The sequence below is a fragment of the Phyllostomus discolor genome, chromosome 1 (assembly GCF_004126475.2).
Source record: "Phyllostomus discolor isolate MPI-MPIP mPhyDis1 chromosome 1, mPhyDis1.pri.v3, whole genome shotgun sequence".
Classification (NCBI taxonomy): Eukaryota; Metazoa; Chordata; class Mammalia; order Chiroptera; family Phyllostomidae; genus Phyllostomus; species Phyllostomus discolor.
In genome coordinates, this window is record NC_040903.2 from 39,832,938 (window position 1) to 39,856,260 (window position 23,323).

The 23,323-nt window shown below is 34.3% G+C and overlaps 1 protein-coding gene across 9 annotated transcripts in view; it reads right to left on the reverse strand.

Annotated features, from left to right (window-relative positions):
• Positions 1-23,323, reverse strand: part of EPHA5 (EPH receptor A5) — a 310,111-nt gene that overhangs the window by 27,340 nt on the left and 259,448 nt on the right. For all 9 annotated transcript variants that reach the window (XM_036021196.1, XM_036021186.1, XM_028507835.2 and 6 more), the window contains 5 exons: positions 19,394-19,461; positions 17,516-17,641; positions 16,597-16,782; positions 1,843-1,904; positions 107-316 (listed from right to left, as the gene is read on the reverse strand). In XM_036021196.1, coding sequence (XP_035877089.1) covers positions 107-316; positions 1,843-1,904; positions 16,597-16,782; positions 17,516-17,641; positions 19,394-19,461 — 652 coding nt within the window. The remainder of the gene's footprint in view (positions 1-106; positions 317-1,842; positions 1,905-16,596; positions 16,783-17,515; positions 17,642-19,393; positions 19,462-23,323) is intronic.

Sequence of the window (23,323 nt, forward strand, 5' to 3'; positions counted from 1 at the left end):
TCCCCCTATGTTGAAAACATCACCCTTTTTGCGAATTCCTTTGAAATCTTTAGAAATTAAATGCTTCTAGTCTAGTGTTTTAGAGATGCATTCTGTTAGTTCTTACCCTTGTGGTATAGGCTGCCTCAGGATCATCCTCCAGTACCCTGGAAAGTCCAAAGTCAGACACTTTGCACACAAGGTTACTGTTGATTAAGATGTTCCTAGCAGCGAGGTCTCTGTGCACATAGCCCATGTCGGACAGGTGCTTCATTCCCGCGGCGATGCCCCTCAGCATGCCCACAATCTGAATCACAGTGAACTGCCCATCGTTCTTCTATAAAGATGATGTGGAAATGTTAGTCCAGCAAACACAAATCACTGGGAGGAAATATGAAAGGATCTTCCTTCAATCCCAAATTAATACTATCACCAAATTCATGCACAAATTCTATTTGAGGGAGAACAGAAAAAGATGGGAAATACATAACTAACTTGATAATATGTATCAGTTCTTTGCTCAATGAAAGCAGATAAAGGCTTTGAAAGCCTTTGTCAAAAATCTCATTTAATTGTAACTCCTTTTCCTCAGTCATCACAGGAATGTGCTCGTCAATGCAACCTGGTGTTTGTCTAGGGTTAAAACTGTATATTTTGGAGGTGCTTTAAAAGACGCTTGCTGGATAGGCACATTGTCGTAGAGAAGAAATGGTCAGAGGGGGTAAAGGGAGATTCTTCAGCAGCAGATGGGCGGGGAATTAGTGCACAGAGACCAGGACAATGTTTGCATTTCTCGGAAGCTTGCTGTCTTTCTCAAGGGCACTGAACTTACTGCAGACATACAAGATAAGGCTCACGTGATGATTATTTTGAAAAGAAAAAGGAAGATATAACTTAAGTCACTAGAGAACTGAAAGATATGTATAAGAAATCTGGCAACAGAAGCTTGGGGATCACTGCCATATTCAATGCACAGGACCTTGTTATGACATTAATGCCATTTCCCATCACCTTTCTCAATCAATAGCAATAATTGTTACTGAAGATAAAAAACCGCCAGCTTATAGGTTGAATTAGGCCTGCAAATATGTTACATTGTCTAGCACAAACTCCCTGACTATATAATAAAATGAGTGGCCATCATTTCAAATTTGGAGACTTACACAGTTAAAAAAATACCTTTCTCTGAGACCCACAGACCGGACAGTATAGGATTAGTATTGTCTGTACCACAGGATGACTGCACTGGCTCAAGCAGAGGATGACCTCAGACGGGTCCCAAGTCTTTTTAACTCCTTAATGCAGATAATTAATGCAGAACTTTCACACACACTTTTTTCTTGCTCTGCCTGATTATGTGTATTCCTTGAAAAAGTTAAGCATTTGTAGAAGATTCTTTTTTTTTAAATTGTTGATACTATTACAGATAAACTATTTTCTTCTCTTTTTTCCTTCTTTTCTCCCTCTCTTCCTTCCTCCCTCTCTCTCCCCCTTCCTTCCTTCCTTCCTTCCTTCCTTCTTTCCTTCCCTCCTTCCTTCCTTCCCTTCCTTCCTTCCTTCCTTTTTCTTACTTTCCTTCTTCTTATTTCTCTTCTTCCTTTATTCCTTCCTTTTCTTTATATTTTCAGGAAAATTAACATATAGTTAAATAAAACTGAAGATGCATATAATTTGAATTTGTATAAGTTTTCTCAAAAGAAAAATTTTCAAGCCAAAGTTAATAATTTTGGAGTATAATGATTTTGACTTCAGGTAGTTCTATCTATTTTAAAATTTAGCTTTAAAGGGGCTCAATTTCAACTTCAATGTCATGATCAATATATAAATAACATCTTGAGTAATTAAATTTGTTTCAAATCTTACCTTTAAAAATGTATCTAAAGAGCCATTTTCCATATATTCTGTCACTATCATCACTGGTTTACCTGAAAAGAAAACAATGGATGAGTTGCTGCTTTGGGGCTTAATATTTTTATGCAGGGAAAGTTTACCTGGATGTTTTTATTAGTGTCCGAATACATTTCTTTATTTTTTTAAAGTTATCTTTGAGCAGCAAGTAAATCCCTGATGCTATGATACCTTAGTCAAACGGTAGGTTCAGTGAGGTAAAAGTACCACAAGGATAATAACAGATTGATATGGTCAATTGGCAATATCAAAATCAATTTATGTAGAAAATTAGCTGAAGAACAAATACTTTTTTAATAGAAGCAATGGCATACTGTACCAAATAGTAATATCCGGCAAAGCACTGTAAACATATTAATCTTTTTCACAACTCTCAATAAAACCCTGATCCAGTCTGTCTTCTTTATGACCCCTTGAATATGTGTCATATTTTTCTAACTTTATTTCTATGTTTTCGTAACTCCTTACCTTATGGTTGCCTCCCAGTTTCCTCTCTGCCACACAAGTTACAATCTCTATCAATCCAAAGTGTTTTGTTTTTTAAAACACTGGTCTAATTCCTCTTGCTATCTGATTGCTTTTTCTGCAATCATCTCTGATGGAAGGGGTCCTGCTTTTGTGTCTGATATAGAAGTATAGCCTAGAGATTAGCAGGACAGACTCTGGAGCCACACCCCTTAGCTCTGAACCCTGAATCAATCACTATTATGTGATCTTAGACAAATAAATTATGATCTCTGTGTCTCAATTTCCTCATCAGTAAAATTAGGTCATAAGTGATACCTGACTCATAAGGTTATTGTGAGTATCCAAGGAAAATGGTTATCCCAAGACTTATAATAGTGCCTACTACTAGAATTTGATGTGTATTCTTGTTTTATAATCTTAATCAACTTTGCTTCTATGGGTTAACCTCCTTGCTACATGTAAGTTGGCTAAAAGAATAAATACTATTTTATCTCCAATAAATTTGTGGTACTTTTTATGTAACATGTCTGTTATACAGGATGAAAAACAAGATAAAAATCTTTGTTAAGTAAGAAAAAAATTAAAACAGTTGTTTTATCACTCCGTATCCTCACTATATTTTAAAACATACCTTTTTACTCTTTAATAAAAGTATACTACATAAATTTTAAGTGTTATTTTAATCTATTTTGAGATTAATAAAAGGAGAACTTATGACAGAGAAATTATTATCTTATCATCTATTAATTATGTTTTTTATATGAAGAGAAAACAAGGCCTATGCAACTGAGAAATGCATTGTAATTAACCTAATGGCATTTTTAAGAAGAGCATCTGTATTGTTCTTGAGACATGATTAATTCAAGTCATAATATTAGAACTTGTACATTTATTCATTCACCTTCATCCTAAAGTATAAATACAGATATGAAGTAAGACAATTACATATAAATAAGAAATAACTAGGGAAAATGATTTTTCATTCCAAAATCACTTAAAACTCACCATTTAAAATAAGAAGGTAAATTAGTCTTACTCTTCCCTCAGATAATTATTTCCTTTTAAAATATTTTAGGAGCACTATTCCTTACAAAATTGTGACAAGGTACAACAAAGGCAGACACATTTCTCTCCTCCTTTTTAAAGTTCATAAAAGTTGTAAAGAAATTCATCTAAAATCATTCATTTGGCATATGGTTCTAGATGCCTACATTAGGTGAAATAACACATACGCAGAGAATATGCATTGGAGGAGTCATTTGACATGCACTTTGAAGGCTGAAAGTGTCACTGGTGTAATAAAAGGTAATGGGTATTCCAGAAAGAAGAGGCAACATGTACTGAGGGATCTTGTCACGAGAGAGTCTATCAAGTTCAAATATAGCCCTATACTTGATTTTTTGGAAGAGCTCTGGATTTTTCTTTGTAAATCAGAAAGCGACAGGAGATGAGTTGGGGAATACTGATTTAAAAGTGACTGAAAATACTTTTTTTCTTTTGAGAAAAAGAGAAAAGATTCATATTGTATTTGTAAATGGCTCTGACAGCACAGGAGTATAAAAGATTATAAATGTTATTTCTCCTTAGTACAACTTCATTCTAAGTTCAGGAACAGAGAAATTCTTTCAACTTTATTTTGCCACACCCATTTTAATGGACTTCACATAAACTGTAAAATAGATAAAATTCTGCTTTGGATCCCTTTAGTCACATTCTTACATTTCAGATCCCATTTCAGCCTTTTATTAATGTTGAGGCCCCTTTTCTTTCAAAGTCCTGAAATAATATATATCCCCTGAAGATAATAGCCAAAATAGCCAAATGCTTTGGCACAGGTGCCTAATGGGACAGAAGAACTGTACCAGCCGTTGCCCATGCATTTGCCTCATCAGAGGAATTCAGAACTACCCAGGGATGAAACTGAGTAGGTAGAGAGTAGGGGCACATGGGTATCCCTGGAACTGGCTTTTAAGTAAGCACTATGGAAACATTTCAGTAAATTTACAGCTAACAAAGTCAAAAAGATATTGTACTTGCTGAAAACATCAGCCCTGGTCAAACTAGAAGGAGGCCCACATTTTCTGGAACTAGCCTGTGATTCCAGGAATCCCTCTTTGAATCTGCCTGATTTCTTCTCTCACTTAGAGAAATTCATTGAGAGAGTTGTCATAATGTAAGAATGGGAAGAACTGAACTCCAGAAACTACTGGGGATGAGCTTTCCTTCATTGTCACCTCTCAGCTCAGACCTTGTGAGCAGACGCCTCAGCCATCAAAGGGAAACCCTAATCTATGTCTATTACTGTCTACTCTGCCCCAAGTCCTTTATGTCTGTGGCACTTTCCCTATAACTCTACTTAACAAAATTTTGTTCCTTCTCTCTTTTTCTACAATTTTTTTCTGCCTACCTTCTAATTTTTTACACTCTCTTCTTATTTTTATGGGTCAGTGGTAAATGTTTACTACTGCTCACTCATGGTCTACCAAGCAAAAATTACATAGAATTCCCATGCTAAAATATCTCTTTTTGAGTATATTTGTTCTTTAAATTCAACCCAAATTTACTGAGCTTAGAAGAAAGAATTTATACTCTGAAGAGAATAGACTGATTAGAAAACTTACTGACACTTAATAATGTATAGTTGGGAAAAAGCATTTGTTTTTAGAGATATTGGCACCTGGTATTCATCCTGTAAGATTTTATAGCTAGCATCACCTAGCTTTAAAAATTGGATTAATTATTTATGACAGTGTAGGGTGTAATGTCAATAGCAAAAATGTTATTTGAGAAATATGATAGGGACTTAGAATACTTCTCATACTTCAGAAAATGGGGGGAACAATAAAAATGAATGCTTGAAAACAAGCACAATATTTTTTTGTTGACAAGAATAAGACACTTCAGGATCTATTTGATTATGTTTCGTGCTTGAGTCATTTTAATGCTAATTATATTTAGTTTGGCTTATGTTTTGTCTCAGTTTCTGCTAGCCTGCAAGAATGACATGGCAATAATTAACATGGCTTACTCTAGCCCTTGTAAATTCAATAAAACTGTACAAATCATTTTCCATTATCCAGCCTGAAGTACAGACAAAGGGTAGATCTGCCAATAATTCTGAAAGCATATTATCAAAAATCCATATAAAGAGAGCTCATAAAGCATGTCAAAACATGATTTTAATCATGGACTAGAGCTTTTATATTACTGTATATTATTTACTGAAAACTCAGCTCAGGCAGAGTCTAAGTAGTAATAGAAACACATTATTTGTGCAATTCACATTCATTATTGACAATCATAAAGAGCTACAATTTATTGATTTATTGTCTCTTCTTTATAAAGCATGATGTTACTTTTTAAAATATTTTATTTATTATCTTTAGGGATAGGAGAAAGGAGGGAGAATGAGAGGGAGAGAAACATCTATGAGTGGTTACCTCTCACAGGCCCCCTACTGGGGACCTGGCCTGCAACCCAGGCATGTGGCTGACTGCGAAATGAACCGGCAACCTTTGGTTCACAGGTCCACACTCAATCCACTGAGACACACCAGCCAGGGCCCATGATGTCATTTTTAATTATTATTAAACCTCTATAAAGATGATATAACAAAAGATTTTTTTTCAGAGAAAGAAGAGTGAAATTTACAAAGATTTAATATATTACTTTAGCTGATCAGAGCAACTTGTACAAGAAGCAAAATTGTGAATCAAGTTTATATCCATCTGACTCTAAAAGCTTTTTTTAATTTCCTCCATATTATGATGTCTATAATTTCAAAATATTTTAATTAAAAGTACATTTTTAAATCTTACAACTATTTATTATTTCATATTAACACAAGCCTGGCAACCATAATTATGGCATGCCAAACTATTCAATGATTGATGGCAGAACTGGTCGAAATTCAGCTTCTTTCAATAAATAATATATTCTTATGTTTGATCATTACCTATATCTGCTCTGAGTGTTCTGGTGTGTTCTACGGTGAATGGCCCTGGAGTCTACTTATATGAGGTATTTATAGTAGTCAAAGCCATAGAAGCAGAAAGTAAAAATGTGGTTGCAAGAGACTGGGCTGAAGGAGGAAGGAAGACTTGCTTCTCAATGATTATAGAGTTTCAGTTATGCATATGAAAAAAGTTCTAGAGATTATCACACAACATTGTACTTACAAGTAATACTGTAGTGAACACTTAAAAATTTAAGAGGTAGATTTCATATTTGATTTTATTTTCTACCACATTAAAAAAGAACCAGTTTGTTTTGCTACTACATGATTTTTGGTGCCAATGTTTATCACAAATCCAACACAGGTGAGAGAAAACCACTTTTGGAAATTTAATACTTTTCCATAAGATCTCAGAGTTCGGAGAAACCAGCTTCCGGGAATGTTCATCTAGCTCTCTCTTCAGAGTGTGGTCCCTGACAAGTAGCATAGGTGTCATCTGGGAACTTGTTAGAGATACCAGATTTCAGTGCCCGATCCGATCTATTGAAACAGGTTCTGAATTTTAGAAATATCCTAAGAGGCACATTAAATTTTCAGAAACACTGAAATAAACCATATCTCAAGAATTGTAGCTAAATTAGGGTTTATTATTTTATTTGCATTAATACCACCTGCTTTTCTGAAACCATTAACTCACCAACAAACATATGACATTGCTTAAGGATAAATGGAACATTTGATTTAGAAGCATCATAATTCACTGAAAAATAACTGTCATTGGGTTTGAAACACTTTACAAGACTTGTAAAGAATTAAAAGTAAGCCTGTGCTTATGCTTGTGGATGGATGGTCTTATTTCACGATGTCATTCTCTTTGGGTTATATAATAGTTAGTACACTAACACTGGTAGCTGTTTAAAATTATTTTTATTTTTACCCCAAAGGAAACATGGGGTAACTCGAATAACATGATTCAATTATTCATGGTTAATGGTCAATCACCTAAAGGGACCTTATGCTTATAATAGAAATAGGTCATGATTATAAGGTGGGGACAAAATATGGGGCTTTTAGAAGGGTACCCAGATATTTTCATTCTATTATGGTCATTATTTGTTAATTAACCCTTTAAGAAAAGTCTTTTATAAAATTACATAATTTTAACTTGGGGAAAGATGATAAAATAAAAAACCTATATTGAAACAAGAGCATAAAAACATCAAATATTTCTATAGGTAGAAATTCTAAACTTTACATATTTTTTCTTTTATCTCATATCATTTACCTTGATGTAAAATTTTCCATTTGATATTTACTTCTCACATTAAAACTGTTAGAATTTTAGGATTTGTTAGGATATGAATTGTGCTGATATTAGTGTAAGCGGATAATAATGATAGAATCAGAAATTATATACTTTTCGGAGGAGGTGGGGACCTAAGAATGGCCAAATCAGACAGTTTTATTTTATTAATAATGAAAATAATTTTATTTTTTATTTTTTAATTTTAATGTATTTTTCATTACCATTTATTCCCTTAATCCATACCCCCCTGGCAATCACCACACTGTTGTTCACTCCATGAGTCCTTTTGAAACACAGATTTTCCCTGGTTGGTGTGGCTCAATGGACTGAGCCCTGGCCTGTGAACCAAAGGGTTGACAGTTTGATACCCAGTCAGGGCACAGGGTTGAGGGACAGGTCCCCAGGAGAGGGGATGCAAGAGTCAATCACATATTGATGTTTTTCGCCATCTCTTTTCCCTCCCTTACTCTCTCTAAAAGCAAATGAATAAAGTCTTTTTTTTAAATATTTTATTTATTTATTTTTAGAGAGGGAAGGGAGGGAGATAGAGAGAGAGAGAGAGAGAAACATCAATGTGCGGTTGCTGGGGGTTATGACCTGCAACCCAGGCATGTACCCTGGCTGGGAATCGAACCTGGGACACTTTGGTTCGCAGCCCGCGCTCAATCCACTGAGCTACGCCAGCCAGGGCTTGAATAAAGTCTTTAAAAAATAAAACAAAATTTTATTTACTAATAGTCAATCTATGAGACAATAAATCTATTTCTGTAGATTTATATTCTTGCAGATAATTTAGATTTTATCAGGGAGACCAGTTATAAATCCCTAGTAATGATTTTATGTATATTTATTAACTCTGTATATGCCCTAACAAAGAAAAAATAGTACCAATTAATGAGATAGCTTCTGTTTTTACTTCAGTTTTATTTATTTTTTACAGATTTTATTTATTTTTCAGAGAGAGGTGAAAGGAAGGAGAAAGAGAGGGAGAGAAACATCAATGTGTGGTTTCCCCTCGAGTGCCCCCAAGTGGGGAACTGGCCTGTAACTGAGGCATGTGCCCTGACTGGGAATCGAACCAGTGACCTTTTGGTTCATAGGCCTATGCTCAGTCCACTGAGAAATACCATTCAGGGCCTTGTTTTTACTTCAGTTTTAAAGTTATTTCCATCTTGGTTTATCATTGATTCATAGCAAATATTTCCTTTTGTGAAATGGAAGAGGCAAAATTCTAGCATAGTTATACTTCACATATTTTAATTTATATTTTTCAGACCCAAAGGTAAATCACATTTTGTATACAACAGGTGTAACTGGATGCTTATGAGCATCTCAACTTTAACTTATCCACAACTGAACTACTGGTTACCAAAAACACTCTTGTTCTTTATGGACTCTTCTCTATAAATGGCAATTAGTCTCTTCAAGGTACCCAGAACAAATAATTTATAATTATCATTGGCACCTCTCTTTTCTTCATACTCCACTTCCAAACCATAAAGAGCCAAGTTGTGATTGCCTCTAAAAATATCTGCAGAAGTCAATGTTTGGCCTTCACCTTGTTAGATCTGTACTCTGATCAAATCAATAAGGGGTGTGAATAATGTTGGTGGCTCCTCACTGCTTGCTCCCTGCTTACACGCCACCTGGTATCATCTATACACAACATAGCAGCTTGACTGATCCTTTTAACATAGAAATCAGACTCTATTACATATTGGCTCTAAAGCTCACATTAGGAGATTGTTTAACAGGGACCAACAAGTTCTTACATTTCTATCCTACTACATCTTAAAGTTAATCTCCTACCAGAATCCTCACATTCATTCCACTGAAGCAAAAAGGGTCTTGTTACTTATTGTTTCTTGGACATTCCATGGAAGTTGTATTTGAGCCTTGCTGGACCTTCTTCCTATAACACTCTGTCCCCTGCTATCTATCTGTAAGGTCTGCACCTTCACTTTATTCAAGACTATTTAGAGAAGTTTTTCTCTAAATAAAAAAGAAACCACCAACCCTCGATAGAACCAAACCTTACTACCCTTAGTTTTATTTTCTCCATTTAATCATCTAGTTTCTGTCTCTCCCACTGAAAGCAAAGTTAGCTCCACCAAGTTAGGAACTCAGTCTATCTAATCTCTACTTTATCCCATTTATTAGTAGAAATAAATATGTATTAGGGACCAACTCATACTTTTTCTTTTTTTTAAGACTTTATTTATTTATTTTTAGAGAGGGGAAGGGAGGGAGAAAGAGAGAGAGAAAAACACCAATGTGTGGTTGCCTCTCACATGGCCCCCACTGGGGACATGGCCTGCAACCCAGGCATGCGTTCTGACTGGGAATCGAACCTGCTATGCTTTGGTTCTCAGCCCGCACTCAATCCACTGAGCTACGCCAGCCAGGGTCATACTTTTTCAATAAATAAATATTTCTTCTTAAGTGTATACTGAATGATATGAGATTGGTAATGGACACTGTTTAAGAGCTTAGGTTTTGGCATCATATAGAACTGTTTTAAAATCTGACATTATTCTAAGCATAGATTTATGATATTGGATAAGATATTTAACCTCTTTAAAGTTAATCTTCCTGTCTGTAAAATGAGAACAAACACTAGTGTCCACAGAATAGCACTGATGTGCAGATTAAAGGGGGGAAGGTAAAGAACATTAAACTTAGTAAACTCTTAAAGTAACGTTAAGTGTAAGTAGTCATAATAATTTATATGCAAGATCCTGTGTAAAGATTCTCAGACCATTTCCTTCATATGAATTTTAAGTTTTTCTTAAAAAAACCATTGGCATTATAGGATAAAATGTTTAAATTTAAAATAAAAACCCTATATTAATTAGTTTTAAATATTTACATGATTATAATTTAGTCATTCACTCATTTAATACCATTTATGATCTTTCTAAATTACCCAGTGTCTCTGGTCCTGCGATAGAAACTGCATTGGGGGGGCAGAGTTAAAATATACATCAGTTTCAAGAAGCTTACTGTGTATTGTGATGATAAAACACATAGAGCTATAACTATGATGTAATGTATAGCATGACAAGTGCTGAGGAATGGAACTAGAGTTTATAAGATTGCCTCTGAGAATTCATTCATTCAACAAATATGTAAGATACTGCCCATGCTGAGCATTGATATAAGAACACAAAGATGAGTGAAACAGAAGCCTCTGCTGTTTGAAGTGTGGATTCTCATGGAGAACTGGGAAGCTTTCCTTTGCTCAACTGTTCAACCTTACTAAGTGCCTACTCTATACCAGGCAGAGGATAGAAGGACACATGAAGATAAATGACACAGATCACATGAAGAAGGTCATGTTTGGATTAAACTTGAGATCAAGCTGAGAAAAGTGGAGGACATTCTAGGGTTAAGGAAATATTTCAAAGGGTCGGAACAAAAATTAGTTTGAGTTGGCTGGAAAGGAAATAGTGGAAGTGGAGATATAGCCAAAACTTATCAGGTTAACTATCAAAATATACAGGGATGGGCATAAGTAGGTAAAATTACCAGCCACCAATGCCTAAAATATAAATAATAAATAATGCTACAAAATAATAATATTTATTTAAATATAAATAAATATTATAAACATTACTAAATAATAATACAATAATAAACTGTTTTGTGTACTCACATCAGTAAGTCTACTTTTTCCCACCTCTGTATGTATTTTGTTCCATTTGTTAGCTTGTTTGGTGATGAAGCATGAGAGGAAAGCAATGATTTAGTAAAATCTACCTGAGGACAAGAGGTGTACAATGAACTAACATGGAAAAGTACCAAAATAGAAAGAGTAGTTTGAATACTAATGAAATAGCCCGGGGAAATATATAACAAGGATCTGGAAAACAGAAGTGACTTTATGAGAATGAAATACTACATTTGAAATATAAATACAAATTTATACAAGTCAGAATTGACTGACAATTTAAATAAATAATTGTTATTGAATGTGCCATCTCCCCAGACTTAAAAATAATAGAGATTCCTCTAATGTTCCTCTAATATTTGTTTAACACAGAAGGAATCTGAACGAGGGCCCACAGTTCTGGTGCACAAGGCAGTGATACAGGAAAGAGGAGGGTTCACAATGGCACCATCCACAGGAGTACTACTTGAGGCTCCACACCTCAGCTTCAATCAGAAAAATCACATGATTTAGTTGTGCTTAGGTCTCATTACCCATGTGCTTCAGGTTGAGAATAAATGCTGAACAAATTAGCATCAAATAAGAAAGCATGAAATTAAGGACACAAATAAAGTGGGTTGCAACATGGTAAATTAAAAACAGGTTGAAGTCTTCCTAAGTTGAACATCGAGAGCTATATTCATTAAGAGGAAATACAATTTCAATTCACACAGAACAAAGATTAAAGACAAAGAAATGTTTACAATATTTACATTTTGCTTTACCTATATGTACAACCTCATGGCATCAACATCACATAGGAGATTGGGCATCTAAAAATTGTATTTCCACCCTGGCTGGTGTGGCTCAGTGGATTGAGTGCTGGCCTGTGAATAAAAGGGTTGCTGGCTCAATTCCTAGTCAGAGCACATGCCTGGGTTGCAGGCCAGGTCCCCAGCTAGGGGCATGCAAAAGGCAACCACACATTGATGTTTCTCTCCCTTTCTTTCTCCCTCCCTTTCCCTTTGTTTGGAAATAAATAAATAAATATAGTCTTTAAAAAATAAAATAAATAAAATTGTATTTCCAATCACAGTACCATTTTTTAGACTAACATTCTCAGAATTTCAATATCACTTGTTGCTATTGATTCATTTATTTATTCTATAAATAAATGTTTCATGTGAATATAAATTATGTGACACTTTTGGTTGTTTTTTGTCTGACAAATTTAGTTCTTTTAGTTTATATGAGTTATGTTCTATTTACATAAGTTCAGTAATAAATAAGCGGTTTATAAAAGTAGGTGAATATTAGTTCTAATAAATTGTGGGTGTTTTCCACTAGTATCTGATGCATTCAGTTAAAAAGGATGGAGATAAGTACTTATTCACTACTATAATTGCCTGCAATTTTATACATGCACACATAGTTGGATGTGTATAGGGATCTCAACTTGAACTTCTCCACATCTGAACTACTAATTACCAACCACATTAAGGTTAAAAGTGTTTAAATAAGGTGGCTATGGATTGGCTTAGATTTAGGTGTAATCGATTTACAAATTTTTTTTTGACATGATTTGTGATCTAAGGGAACTGATTTTTTTTAAGCCAAAGAAGAAAAAATAAATGGAACATCTAAATAAGAGTTTGGGGAAAAATGAAGCAACATTATAGATGAATACAAAAATTATTTCATCAACAAAGTGTTCAAAAGAAGGAAATATTACTTCAGAGTGAAATGATGATGGATATTTCATGGAAGTGATGAAATTTAATATGGTTTTGAACTAATTTAAATAGTAATGAATAAGTGTCAGTTTTATATGAAGAGGCAATGGAGATAGTGTAACAGGGTGCAGCCAGGGGTCCCCTCTAAAGAGGAATTTGTAGTGGGGTCCAGAACTCAGGATGTCCAGGAAATATTAAAAATATGGGATGTCCTCATCCCTACCCCCCACAGGTCTGAACTAGGGGGTGGGACACATGCAGCAGGGCCACTGAGAGTTGTTTTGCAAAGCAACAGTTTTGCAGCTAACCTCAGGCATGGTCATTTAACATATCTATAACTTTTCATGGATGTGTTAAATAGCTGTGGCCATGCTTTGAGCCAGGGAGATGGGATGACTTCAACCCATGATGCAACTGGGAGGCAACTCCCCCTGGTTACAGGGACTGTGTGAGAGCTTGAAGATGATTGGCTCTGTGACATGGGGCCATGCCTGCCTGGACTTACTATGGCAGTCTGGAAAAGCTGGAGAAATGCTGGCAAGAGTAGCCAATTGTGAGAGGAGTCGGAAATAGGGCTACAGAGGAAGACTGGTGCTGGGATTTAAACCCAGGCATGACAGCCATGAAAAGTTTGGAACCATGTGACTTTGGGGCACACTTTGCCAAGCAGCTTAGGAAGCCAGAAGGCAAGATGTTGCAGTGATGCAGAGCTCTTTCTTAGCAGTTTGGAAGAATATAGGAGAGATGCTGTGGGGAGGAAAGGGGTGAAAGGACTCATGCTGGTGGGCCAGGAGAAGGCGCCACATAGGTTTGGATTAAGAACTGGATTCTGGCAACACAGCTGATGGTTCTGGAAACCAAGGAAAGCCTGCCAGCTGAGCACAGATTACTGGGAAGAACTGAGGGCTACCTGAACCACGGACTTCTGTTTCTTTTCCTGAGATATGGCACCCCAGACTGCGCAAAGGGGGAAGGGAAGGACAGTGTGGGTTTGTGGGTGTTTTAAGGGACTTTGGGATTTTAATGAAGACATTAAGCCATTACTCTTAAGTCTGTATATCTTTTGAATAAATAATTCCTTTCCTTTTCATGAATCTCTGGCTTTGAGAACTATAATTCCCTGGCAGCAGGCAAGGTAAACCTAGTACAGGGGAACCCCAGGAGAGAGGGTGTCCATTCATTAATAGTATATCTCCTCCCCAGGTCTGTTCAGTAACAATAGGACAAAATATAAGGTACATTAAAATGGATTAAGAATGAAATGGATGTGGAGGAGTTTTATAGCATAATAAGAGAGATAAATGGAAAAGTAAGATGTATATAATTATTAATTACTTACTTTGTACCATACCCATATTATATTCTATCTGTGTTCATGTCATCCTTGCAACATGGCACGAGGTATTCTTACTCCATATCAATGATGAAGAAACTAAAGTTGCTGAATGATTAACTAACTTGTACAGTCACATAGTAGTTTATGGTAGAGCCAAAATAAAATCAGATGGCTAGATCCATAGTCCATGTTCTTGACCATTACACAATATTGCTTTCATGATAATAGTAATAATCTGGAATGGTTCTAAATATTACATTAACTCATTTCAAGATGGCAGATTTGCTCAAAATGAGCTTTGCATTTGCCCAGGGTAGTAGGAAGTGATGGTCAGAAATTATTCCAATGAAGTTACATTTAACAGTCATATTAAAGATGAAATGAAGACATGAAACTTTTCAAATATTTGCATGCTATTATTACCATGACTATCATTAAGAACTATGGGTTATATTATTATCAATAGATAAGATCGTTCCTTCGTAGGAAATGATACTAAGCCATTGTTATGATTCTTGTTCCTATCTTATCTTCCCCCATATGCCCTCACTGCTGTCCTTTCAAGGCCCTTCCCTTGGTAGGAGATAGACTATCAGACAGACTAACATCAATTCAAATTGTTGTGACCATCTTCCTGCCCTAATTTTATTTCAAATATCCCTGTCTATTCATTTACACTGTACAAATTTATAAAATAATTTTTTATCTTATTCCTTTTAAAATATATGTTCTTCTTGCCCCCATCTGCCTCTCTCTTGTCCCTGCCTCCCACCTTTCTTTAGCAATTTGTTTGTTCCCCTAAGACCCCAGGATGTTCTTCTTGTTCCAACCATATTCCCTCTGGGTTTCTGTTGAGGGGGTGATAAAGTATGGACGGGTACTCAACGATGTGAAGAAACCTCTAAGTTTCAAAGAAATTCACATGTCTTACAGGTTATTTTATTCCTATGCTTCATTCTGCTATGGACATTCTTACTGTATGTGGGTATTTCCTTGAGACAGAGAAAAACGCGCTCACAGCAATACAGATTCATTCAAAAGTCCAACCAATAACCAGCATGATATTTTTTCCTCTCGTTTTTTTTCCCTCAAACTTGTGAGAAAGCTACTGCACTCTCATCTGTAACCTACTGTAAATGAATTATGATTTGGGAATTAACTTTTTATATACTAAATACACATAATGTTTTGCCTCTTCAGTCCTTATTTACTGTGAAAAAGTATTGTTGTCTTGTTTTTTTCCCCATTTTTAAAAGCTATAAATAGAGTAAATGGATAGCTAATTAATTAAAAATACTTAGTCAATTAAGAACATTCATTGAATACACATTACTACTGTGCATATTTGACACATATGACTTAAAATGTTGTTAATAGGAGCTCAAAGTTCAACAAATGCTTTATAGAAAGTCTAAAGAATGTACCTTGCCAAGGTTTTTAGATGGTTAGTAAGTGACATGCAGGTCATGAAGGAAAAAGAAAGGAATCAGAATAAATAGAAATGGCAAAGAAAAAAATAGGTTAAAAGAACATAAAGGCTGCAGGTATATGCCCCATAAATATTTTATTGGATGACTGAAGACTTATTTCAAATCCTTATATTGAGAAGTTCGCCACAAAACTACATTTACAATACACTAGTACAAATTTAAAAGAAATGTGAAATTCTAGATATTTCTGAATAAAAAATTGATTTGCTTTGACAAATAATTACTCTCAAGGAAGTTTCACAGCCTGCTGAGACTGTTGCTGTCTCTAGAACTATAAAAATACTGCAATGAAAAAATATGGATAAAGGAGACATGTGGCTGTAAAAACTACTTAAAAGATTCTAAAAAAGGCTGGGCACCTATGGTTATAGTAATTCTATTAAATGTTAAACTTCAATGCTTTAATTAGAACTTTGAAGTTAATATTTCAGTAGAATAAAAAGTGAAAGGGACAGGAGAAAAATAATTTGGTACCTTTACTGCTTCTTTAATCTAGATACATTTTCTCCAGTGCTTAATTAATAGGAAATGAATTACTATATGTTTTGAAAAAACACATAGAAATCAGGTTCATTTTAAGATCAGTTTTGACTAAAATACCCCAATACAGGGCAATCCATATTTATAGAAGATAAATTATTAATACCAATATCATCGTTCCACCCTGAAATTCATAATAACCTTAACCTAACATTATGAACATTAATATTAGGCTATTTTACACACCCACAATACATATACACACTCATACATTATATGCCATTGTACTTACTTTTGGTCACTACGCCTTCTAAGTGAATGATGTTAGGATGATCAAACTGCCCCATGATGCTTGCTTCACCCAGGAAATCTCTACGCTGTTTTTCAGTGTAGCCTACTTTAAGGGTTTTGATCGCCACAGGTAATTCTCTTTTTCCTGGAAGTTTCAAACGTCCACTACACACTTCACCAAATTCACCTTGTGACAAAGAGGGAAAAAAAATACATAAAATTATTTGAAATCCTTACTCTAATAATAATATAAAGCACTCTTAAAGAATTTTAAGGTTTAGATGAAACAGAGTTAAAAGGGGAGTTCAAACTTTGTATCAATGTTAATAGAAATAAATGGTGCCCTGGGAAAAATCATCTACAGGTGATCATAAAACACTTTGGGGTCATTAGCTTCATCTGTCTCACCTACAAAACCCTTAATGGAAATGTTTCAAGGAAAGCAAATGCAACTGACTTAAATAATTTCTTTCTTCCTCCTTTTTCTATTTTAGCAGTGACATTAATGAGAAGAGAAAGGGAGAAAAGGTTGTAACAGGACAAAAAGGAAACAATTGAAGGTAAGAAATGATTCATAAAAACTGTATGCTTGAATTATGTAAATATTTTGGGCATTATAAATTATATATGTGTATATATACGTATTGTAATGCACAGTAGATAGAAAAACACCATGTTTGAATATATATATATTTATATTTATATTTACTGGTTTATTTTTTATTTCATAAAGTAGACATTTACTGGTTGAAGTGTGAGCTACACAGAATGTAACATTAAAGTAGGATCAGTTATATACCACTTTGCAAGTAAGTCAGTTAGAAAAAATTAGAAACTTTCTGTATTAGATAAGGACATTGACATATTGCATTCTATTATTAAATGCAAGTTGAAAGTCCCAGTTAAACACATTGAGGTACCTGCTCCAATAACTCGTTCAATGGTAATGCATGAAGCTTCTATCTCCTTGGCAAATTCATGGACAGCTTGATTGGGATCCTCATAGGTGTGTGGATCAATGTATGTTCTTACTCCCGGCAGTTTAACTATAAAAATAAATGAGGATTAAAATAGATGTACCTGTGATGAATGAGTGAAGCTGTAAAATTATTATGCTAAGTAAAATAAGCCAGTCGGTGAAAGACAAATACCATATGATCATTTATATGTAGAATATAGTGAACAAAATAAACTGACAAACAAAATAGAAGCAGAGGTATAGATACATGGAACAGACAGGAAATGGTCAGAGGGAAGAGGCCAGAGGGACGGGATGAAAGAGTGTGAAAGGATTTGCCAAAGAACATATGTTCATAACCCAAGACACAAGCGACAGTGTGGTGATGGCCAGAGGGAAGGGGGAGCAACGAATGGGGGTGGTAGGCAAAAGAGGAGAATTGGGGACATTCGCCATAGTAAAATAATAAAACAAGGAAAAAATACTAAATAAAATTGTTTTCAAAGTCTGGAGTACAAGAAAAAGATATTACTTACATGCAACTGTGGCTTAAATCCCTAATTCTTGTAAGTGGCTAAATTGTAAAGACAGACTGTCTCCTTAAATTATGAGGCTTATTTGTTCAGCTATATGACTTTTATCATTTTAGAAACCTGGATGGTTGGCATGTACAAAAAATGTATATATACCAACATATATGAGTAAACACATTTTTCAATATTAATGTTCACAGAGTCAGTCTCTAAAGCAAACTAAGACAGTTTTGTCCACTAAACTAGACAATGAAATGTTAGTGGTTTATGTGTCAGTTTGTTAGTGTGTTTTGCCTAAATTATCATCAAAAATAATTAATTTTGGGATTCATGGACATGGACAACAGTGTGGTGATTGCTGAGGGAAAAAGGGTATAAGGGGACTAAATGGTAATAGAAAAATGCAATAAAGATTAAATTTAAATAATTTAAAATAACTTTTTATGTGCTTTGTTTTAATAAAACTTACAAAGAAGTAAAATAAATTGAAAGAGAGATCTATTTCTCACTCCACTTGTGCTACTGAATGGACCCTTCTATTCTATAGGCCTCCATTTCTTCACATGTAAAGCTACCAATTTGACCCTTACAGTGTTTTTGAGGATAAATAACATTAAATAAAATAATGTTATAAAAATGGACTTAATGCTTTGTAACATGACTCATGGCTTTAGTGATTTTAACTGTTGTGATCCTGGCAGACTGACAAAAATAAAAGAAACTCTTTATGTCATTTACTTGACAAAACAACTCATGCTATAATATTAATGACAAATAAACATTAAAATATCATTAATAAGAAACCATTTACTAATTTTAAGGCTCATTGTTAAAAATTAGTTTTCTGTATTTGTTAGAAGTTTAGAATTTTCAAGTTATTTGAACCAAGGTTGCTGCTATAGATAGGATCTGCTCAGGAAAATTCCTGCTATCATGCTAGAAAAAGCAGAAAAAATACTGTGAAATTTCATTACTGTGATCTGGTGGTGTTATTTAAAAATAGATTTCTACTGAAAGTGTTGCTAGCAATTAGAATTGGCTTGGGGATTTGGTTTCAAAAATAATCGCCTTATATTAAGCAAACAATTTTATTTTAATGATCACAATGAAGGTATGAAGTAAAATGTTGAATAAACCATCTGTTTGTCGCCTAGGGTTACCCACAATGTCCCAAGCTCATATGTTTTCCAGGAATATAACAAAACACATTTTTAATACATTTTGGTAGAAATCTTGTCTGAAATGAAACCAAAACAACAATGTTTCCCCTAATTTGTGTTCTTTTGAGTTTTTTACAATTTGCTTACTGTGCCCATTATGGAAATGCATCTTTTCCTCTTCTGGGTCTTGCTTTGCTTTGCTGTAACCACACCGCCTGGAACAGAGTAAGCTACAGTTAGTCCCATCTCCAAATGGTGAATTACATCAAGCCCAGAAGCATGAAATGCAATTGAAATGACTGCAACCCTAACTGATTTTTATACTGTATTATGAAATAAGAGCAACACTCCTTTGAGCAGCATTGTTCTCACCAAGATCCTTCACTCTTTCACATGTTGCACTGAGAAGTTCGAATGCATTTGAACCCATTTTTTAAACTTCTCTTCAGCATACCCCTTACAACAGACCATTTTTTTATGTTCCACTTTCTCTTTTGCATTTTTTTGACAGCTTAGAAGCCACTGACCCTTTCCAGGATGAACTGCCCAAAATGATTTTGATCCTTTAGTCTCCCACTTTCAGCCCCTTACTCTGCGTCTTTTGTTTGCTCTTGTTTTGGAGTCCTTAGTTACCTGCACTGGCTCTTTTCCACTCACATGCACTGAGATCACTGTCAAATTGACCACAACCTGCACTCCCTCTAAGCTCCACTCTCCAAATTTTAGTCTCTCCCATTTTTCTCAACTACTCCCTAATTTGCAAGTCGTTTTAACCTGTTTTTATTGCTTCAAAAAGCTGTCTTTCAAAGGTTCACTAATGATGTAGTCATATCTAAATCCAATTATTTCTCTTAGCTTTTAATCATTCATGATCGACTGAAAATCCCTGACTACTTTTTTGATCATTTTTGCTCCTTTCTTCATTATGTCCATAGATCCTCTGCATGAACTTCTATGATTCTCTTCCCTCAATCCATCCATTTCCATCAATTTAATTAATTTCATCTAATACATCTGGTTGACTTCTTTTGAAATTTATACTCTTATTTCTTATAGATTTATCTTATAGGGTTATTCACTGGCATTCAAACTCAAATATTTGAAACAGAAGTCAATATACTTCTCTTTACTTTCCATCTTGATCTGTCACCTTTTCCTGTTAAAAACACTGTGATGGCCTTGGTCCCTTAATATCAAAGCCCTATTCTCTTTTGCCTCACAACAAATTAATTGCCAAATCCCAAGTGTTATATAACATAAATGTCTTATGATCCATCTTTTCCTTCTCATTAACTCTATGTCTTCTTATTATTTTTCAGGTGGGTTACTGTTATCATGTCTCTGAACTGATGCTGCTGCTTTCTATAACTGCTTTCCCAACCTGCACCAGACATGGCTGCTGCCAGATAACTGTAAATAAAGTAATTTTATATTGTGTTAGCTGTCTTCTTCAAAGCCTTCAATAAAATAATAAAGATTCCTAAATGTAGCTCTAATGCACATTTCTTACATCATTTCCAACTGTTATCTTCAAGTATGCTAAATGGGACCTCAAGATATTTCTCCAAGCTTTCATACATTTGAAAATACCTAGCATCTTCTTTCTAACAATTTTAATTTGTCAACATCCACTTTAATTTTGGCAAGTATGCTTTTTTTCCCTGATGCCTCAATTTAAGACAATCTTTGACCCTTTGAACCCTCTAACTTTTTGTACCCCTGTAATGGTATGATTTCCATTTTATAATGCAACATTGTCATTTAAATACGTTTTTGGATGTCTTACTACTTGTCAGTTCTTAAATGACAGCAACTAGCATTCATCTGTAAATTTCTGTAGTAGTGTACTGCCAGACTCAGAGTTGACATTAAATGTATTTTTCACATTGATGAATGAACAAATGAATGAGTAAATGCTATTTTGATTGTCTCTATACAATGACAAGTGTTTGGAGAAGAAATACACTGATGAATACTAAAATGACATGGTACACCATAATTAACCACAAACGTGAAAATAGCTGACTGAAATAAAAATATTTAAATTATTTTTAGTAAAGCTCAAAGGAAGTGAATTTACTGTTCATAAGCCATCATAGCTAAATTTAGTTTATTAAATACAAAATTTTCATTTATTTCTGTATAAAGAAATACAGCCAAAATGATAGATTGACAAAATATTTTCATTATAAAATTGGTTGAAAACTTTTATGTGATCCAAATAACATATCTTGTTGACATGCACTAATAAAGATTGGTCCTTAGTTGCATATTCTAAGTTGTTTTAAAGTATGTGTATATTTTGGTATGGAAATAAAACATTTTTCTATATCATTTCTTAGTGAATAATTATATACATATTATACAAGATAGATAATGCAACCCACCCTTGTTCCACTTTTGAAAAGACATTTATTTTCATTTTATCATCATAAATTAGAACTGGCAATTTATTAGTAAAGTACAGCTAGTAAAATTTGGGTAAACCTGAAATAATATAAGCCATATACTTAGCATATATAGTGTTCCTCAGTGAGGAACAATACACAATTGGGATCTGATGGCTTTTCAAGTTTTATTCCTAACACTTAGGTACATTTGTAATGCAAGAGCCCTTAAGATGTCCTGAAACACCTCACCACAGTGCAATGGAAAGAAAGCAACAAATAAAGTTATACTGCAATTACATTTGTTCTATCGAGTTGACATTTAAGTTATTCTGACACATTGGTCATTAAAAAAGTATATATATATATATATAATATCAAAAAGTATGCATATATATTATTTCAATCTTTATATATGTGCCCCTACAATAAAGTTATTGATACCTTTATTTTTACCAATGTTCTAAATAGTTGTTTGAAATCATTCTTAGATTTGTGTTATTAAGTAATATTGACAAAAAAAAACTTGCTAAAGGGAAATCCAAAGAGTCCTAAAAAGTATGTATGTTCCTGCAGTTTACATTAGAAAACAAATATCCAATGATTTTTTGTTCTATTTTTTAAAATGTCATTGGGATTTTGATGGAGATTGTGTTAAATCTCTGTATTGCTTTGGGTAATGAATACATTTTAAATGTGTTGATTCTTCCAATCCATGAACAGGAAATATCTTTCCATTTCATTGTGTCTTTTTCAATATCACTAGTGCTGAGTAATTTTTAGTATACAGGTCCTTCACATCTTTTGTTAAATTTATTCCTAAGTATTTTATTCTTTTTGTTACAATTGAAAAATATTTTTCCCTCTTTCCCTGGAGTTAATGGAACACTACTCAGCCCTAAGAAAAGATGAAATACTGCCAAATGCAAAAACATGATAGATCTTGAGACTATCATGCTGAGCAAGAGTTAAGAACCATATGGTTTGACTCATATGTGAGACATAAAACTGAAACCAATGATGAACAGGTAAACAAAAAAACAACCACCCAAAAACTCATAGACATGGTCAATAGTATGGTGGTTACAAGGAGGAAGTGGAGGACATAGTGAAAGATAAAGAGGACCAAATACATGGTGATGGAAGAAGGCTTTAGGAGGGTGGGCACTCAATGTGATATACACATAATGGGTCATAGAATTGTACACTTGAAACCTAGATAATCTCATTAACCAATGTTACCCCAGTAAATTTAGTTAAGAAAAAGAGAGGAAAATTGATGTCAATTTTAAGTTAAAAAATATTGTTTTCAAACATGTTTCTTCAAATAGCCCTTATCAAGTAAGCCTTATACACAGTTAAATTTATGCCAATTCCTCATATGAAAATGGAAAGAAAACTTTGGATCTCATCTAAAACATGACTTGGGAGTACCTTGGTAAGGAGTAGTTAACATTTTAATACCTACGGTGAGATTCAGGAAGGCTACAGTGTTATTTTTGACTATGGGCATAAGTGGAGCAGTATAACATACACAGTTGCATGGCATATTAACATATAAAATTAAGTTCCGGAATCCCCCCTCCCCGAAAGCATCATTAAAACAAGCTTCCACAATATCAACAAGTGAAAGTGCCACTGGCAGAGACGGGCATTCAAGCAGTGGTTCAGCCTCGCTAACGAAACTTTG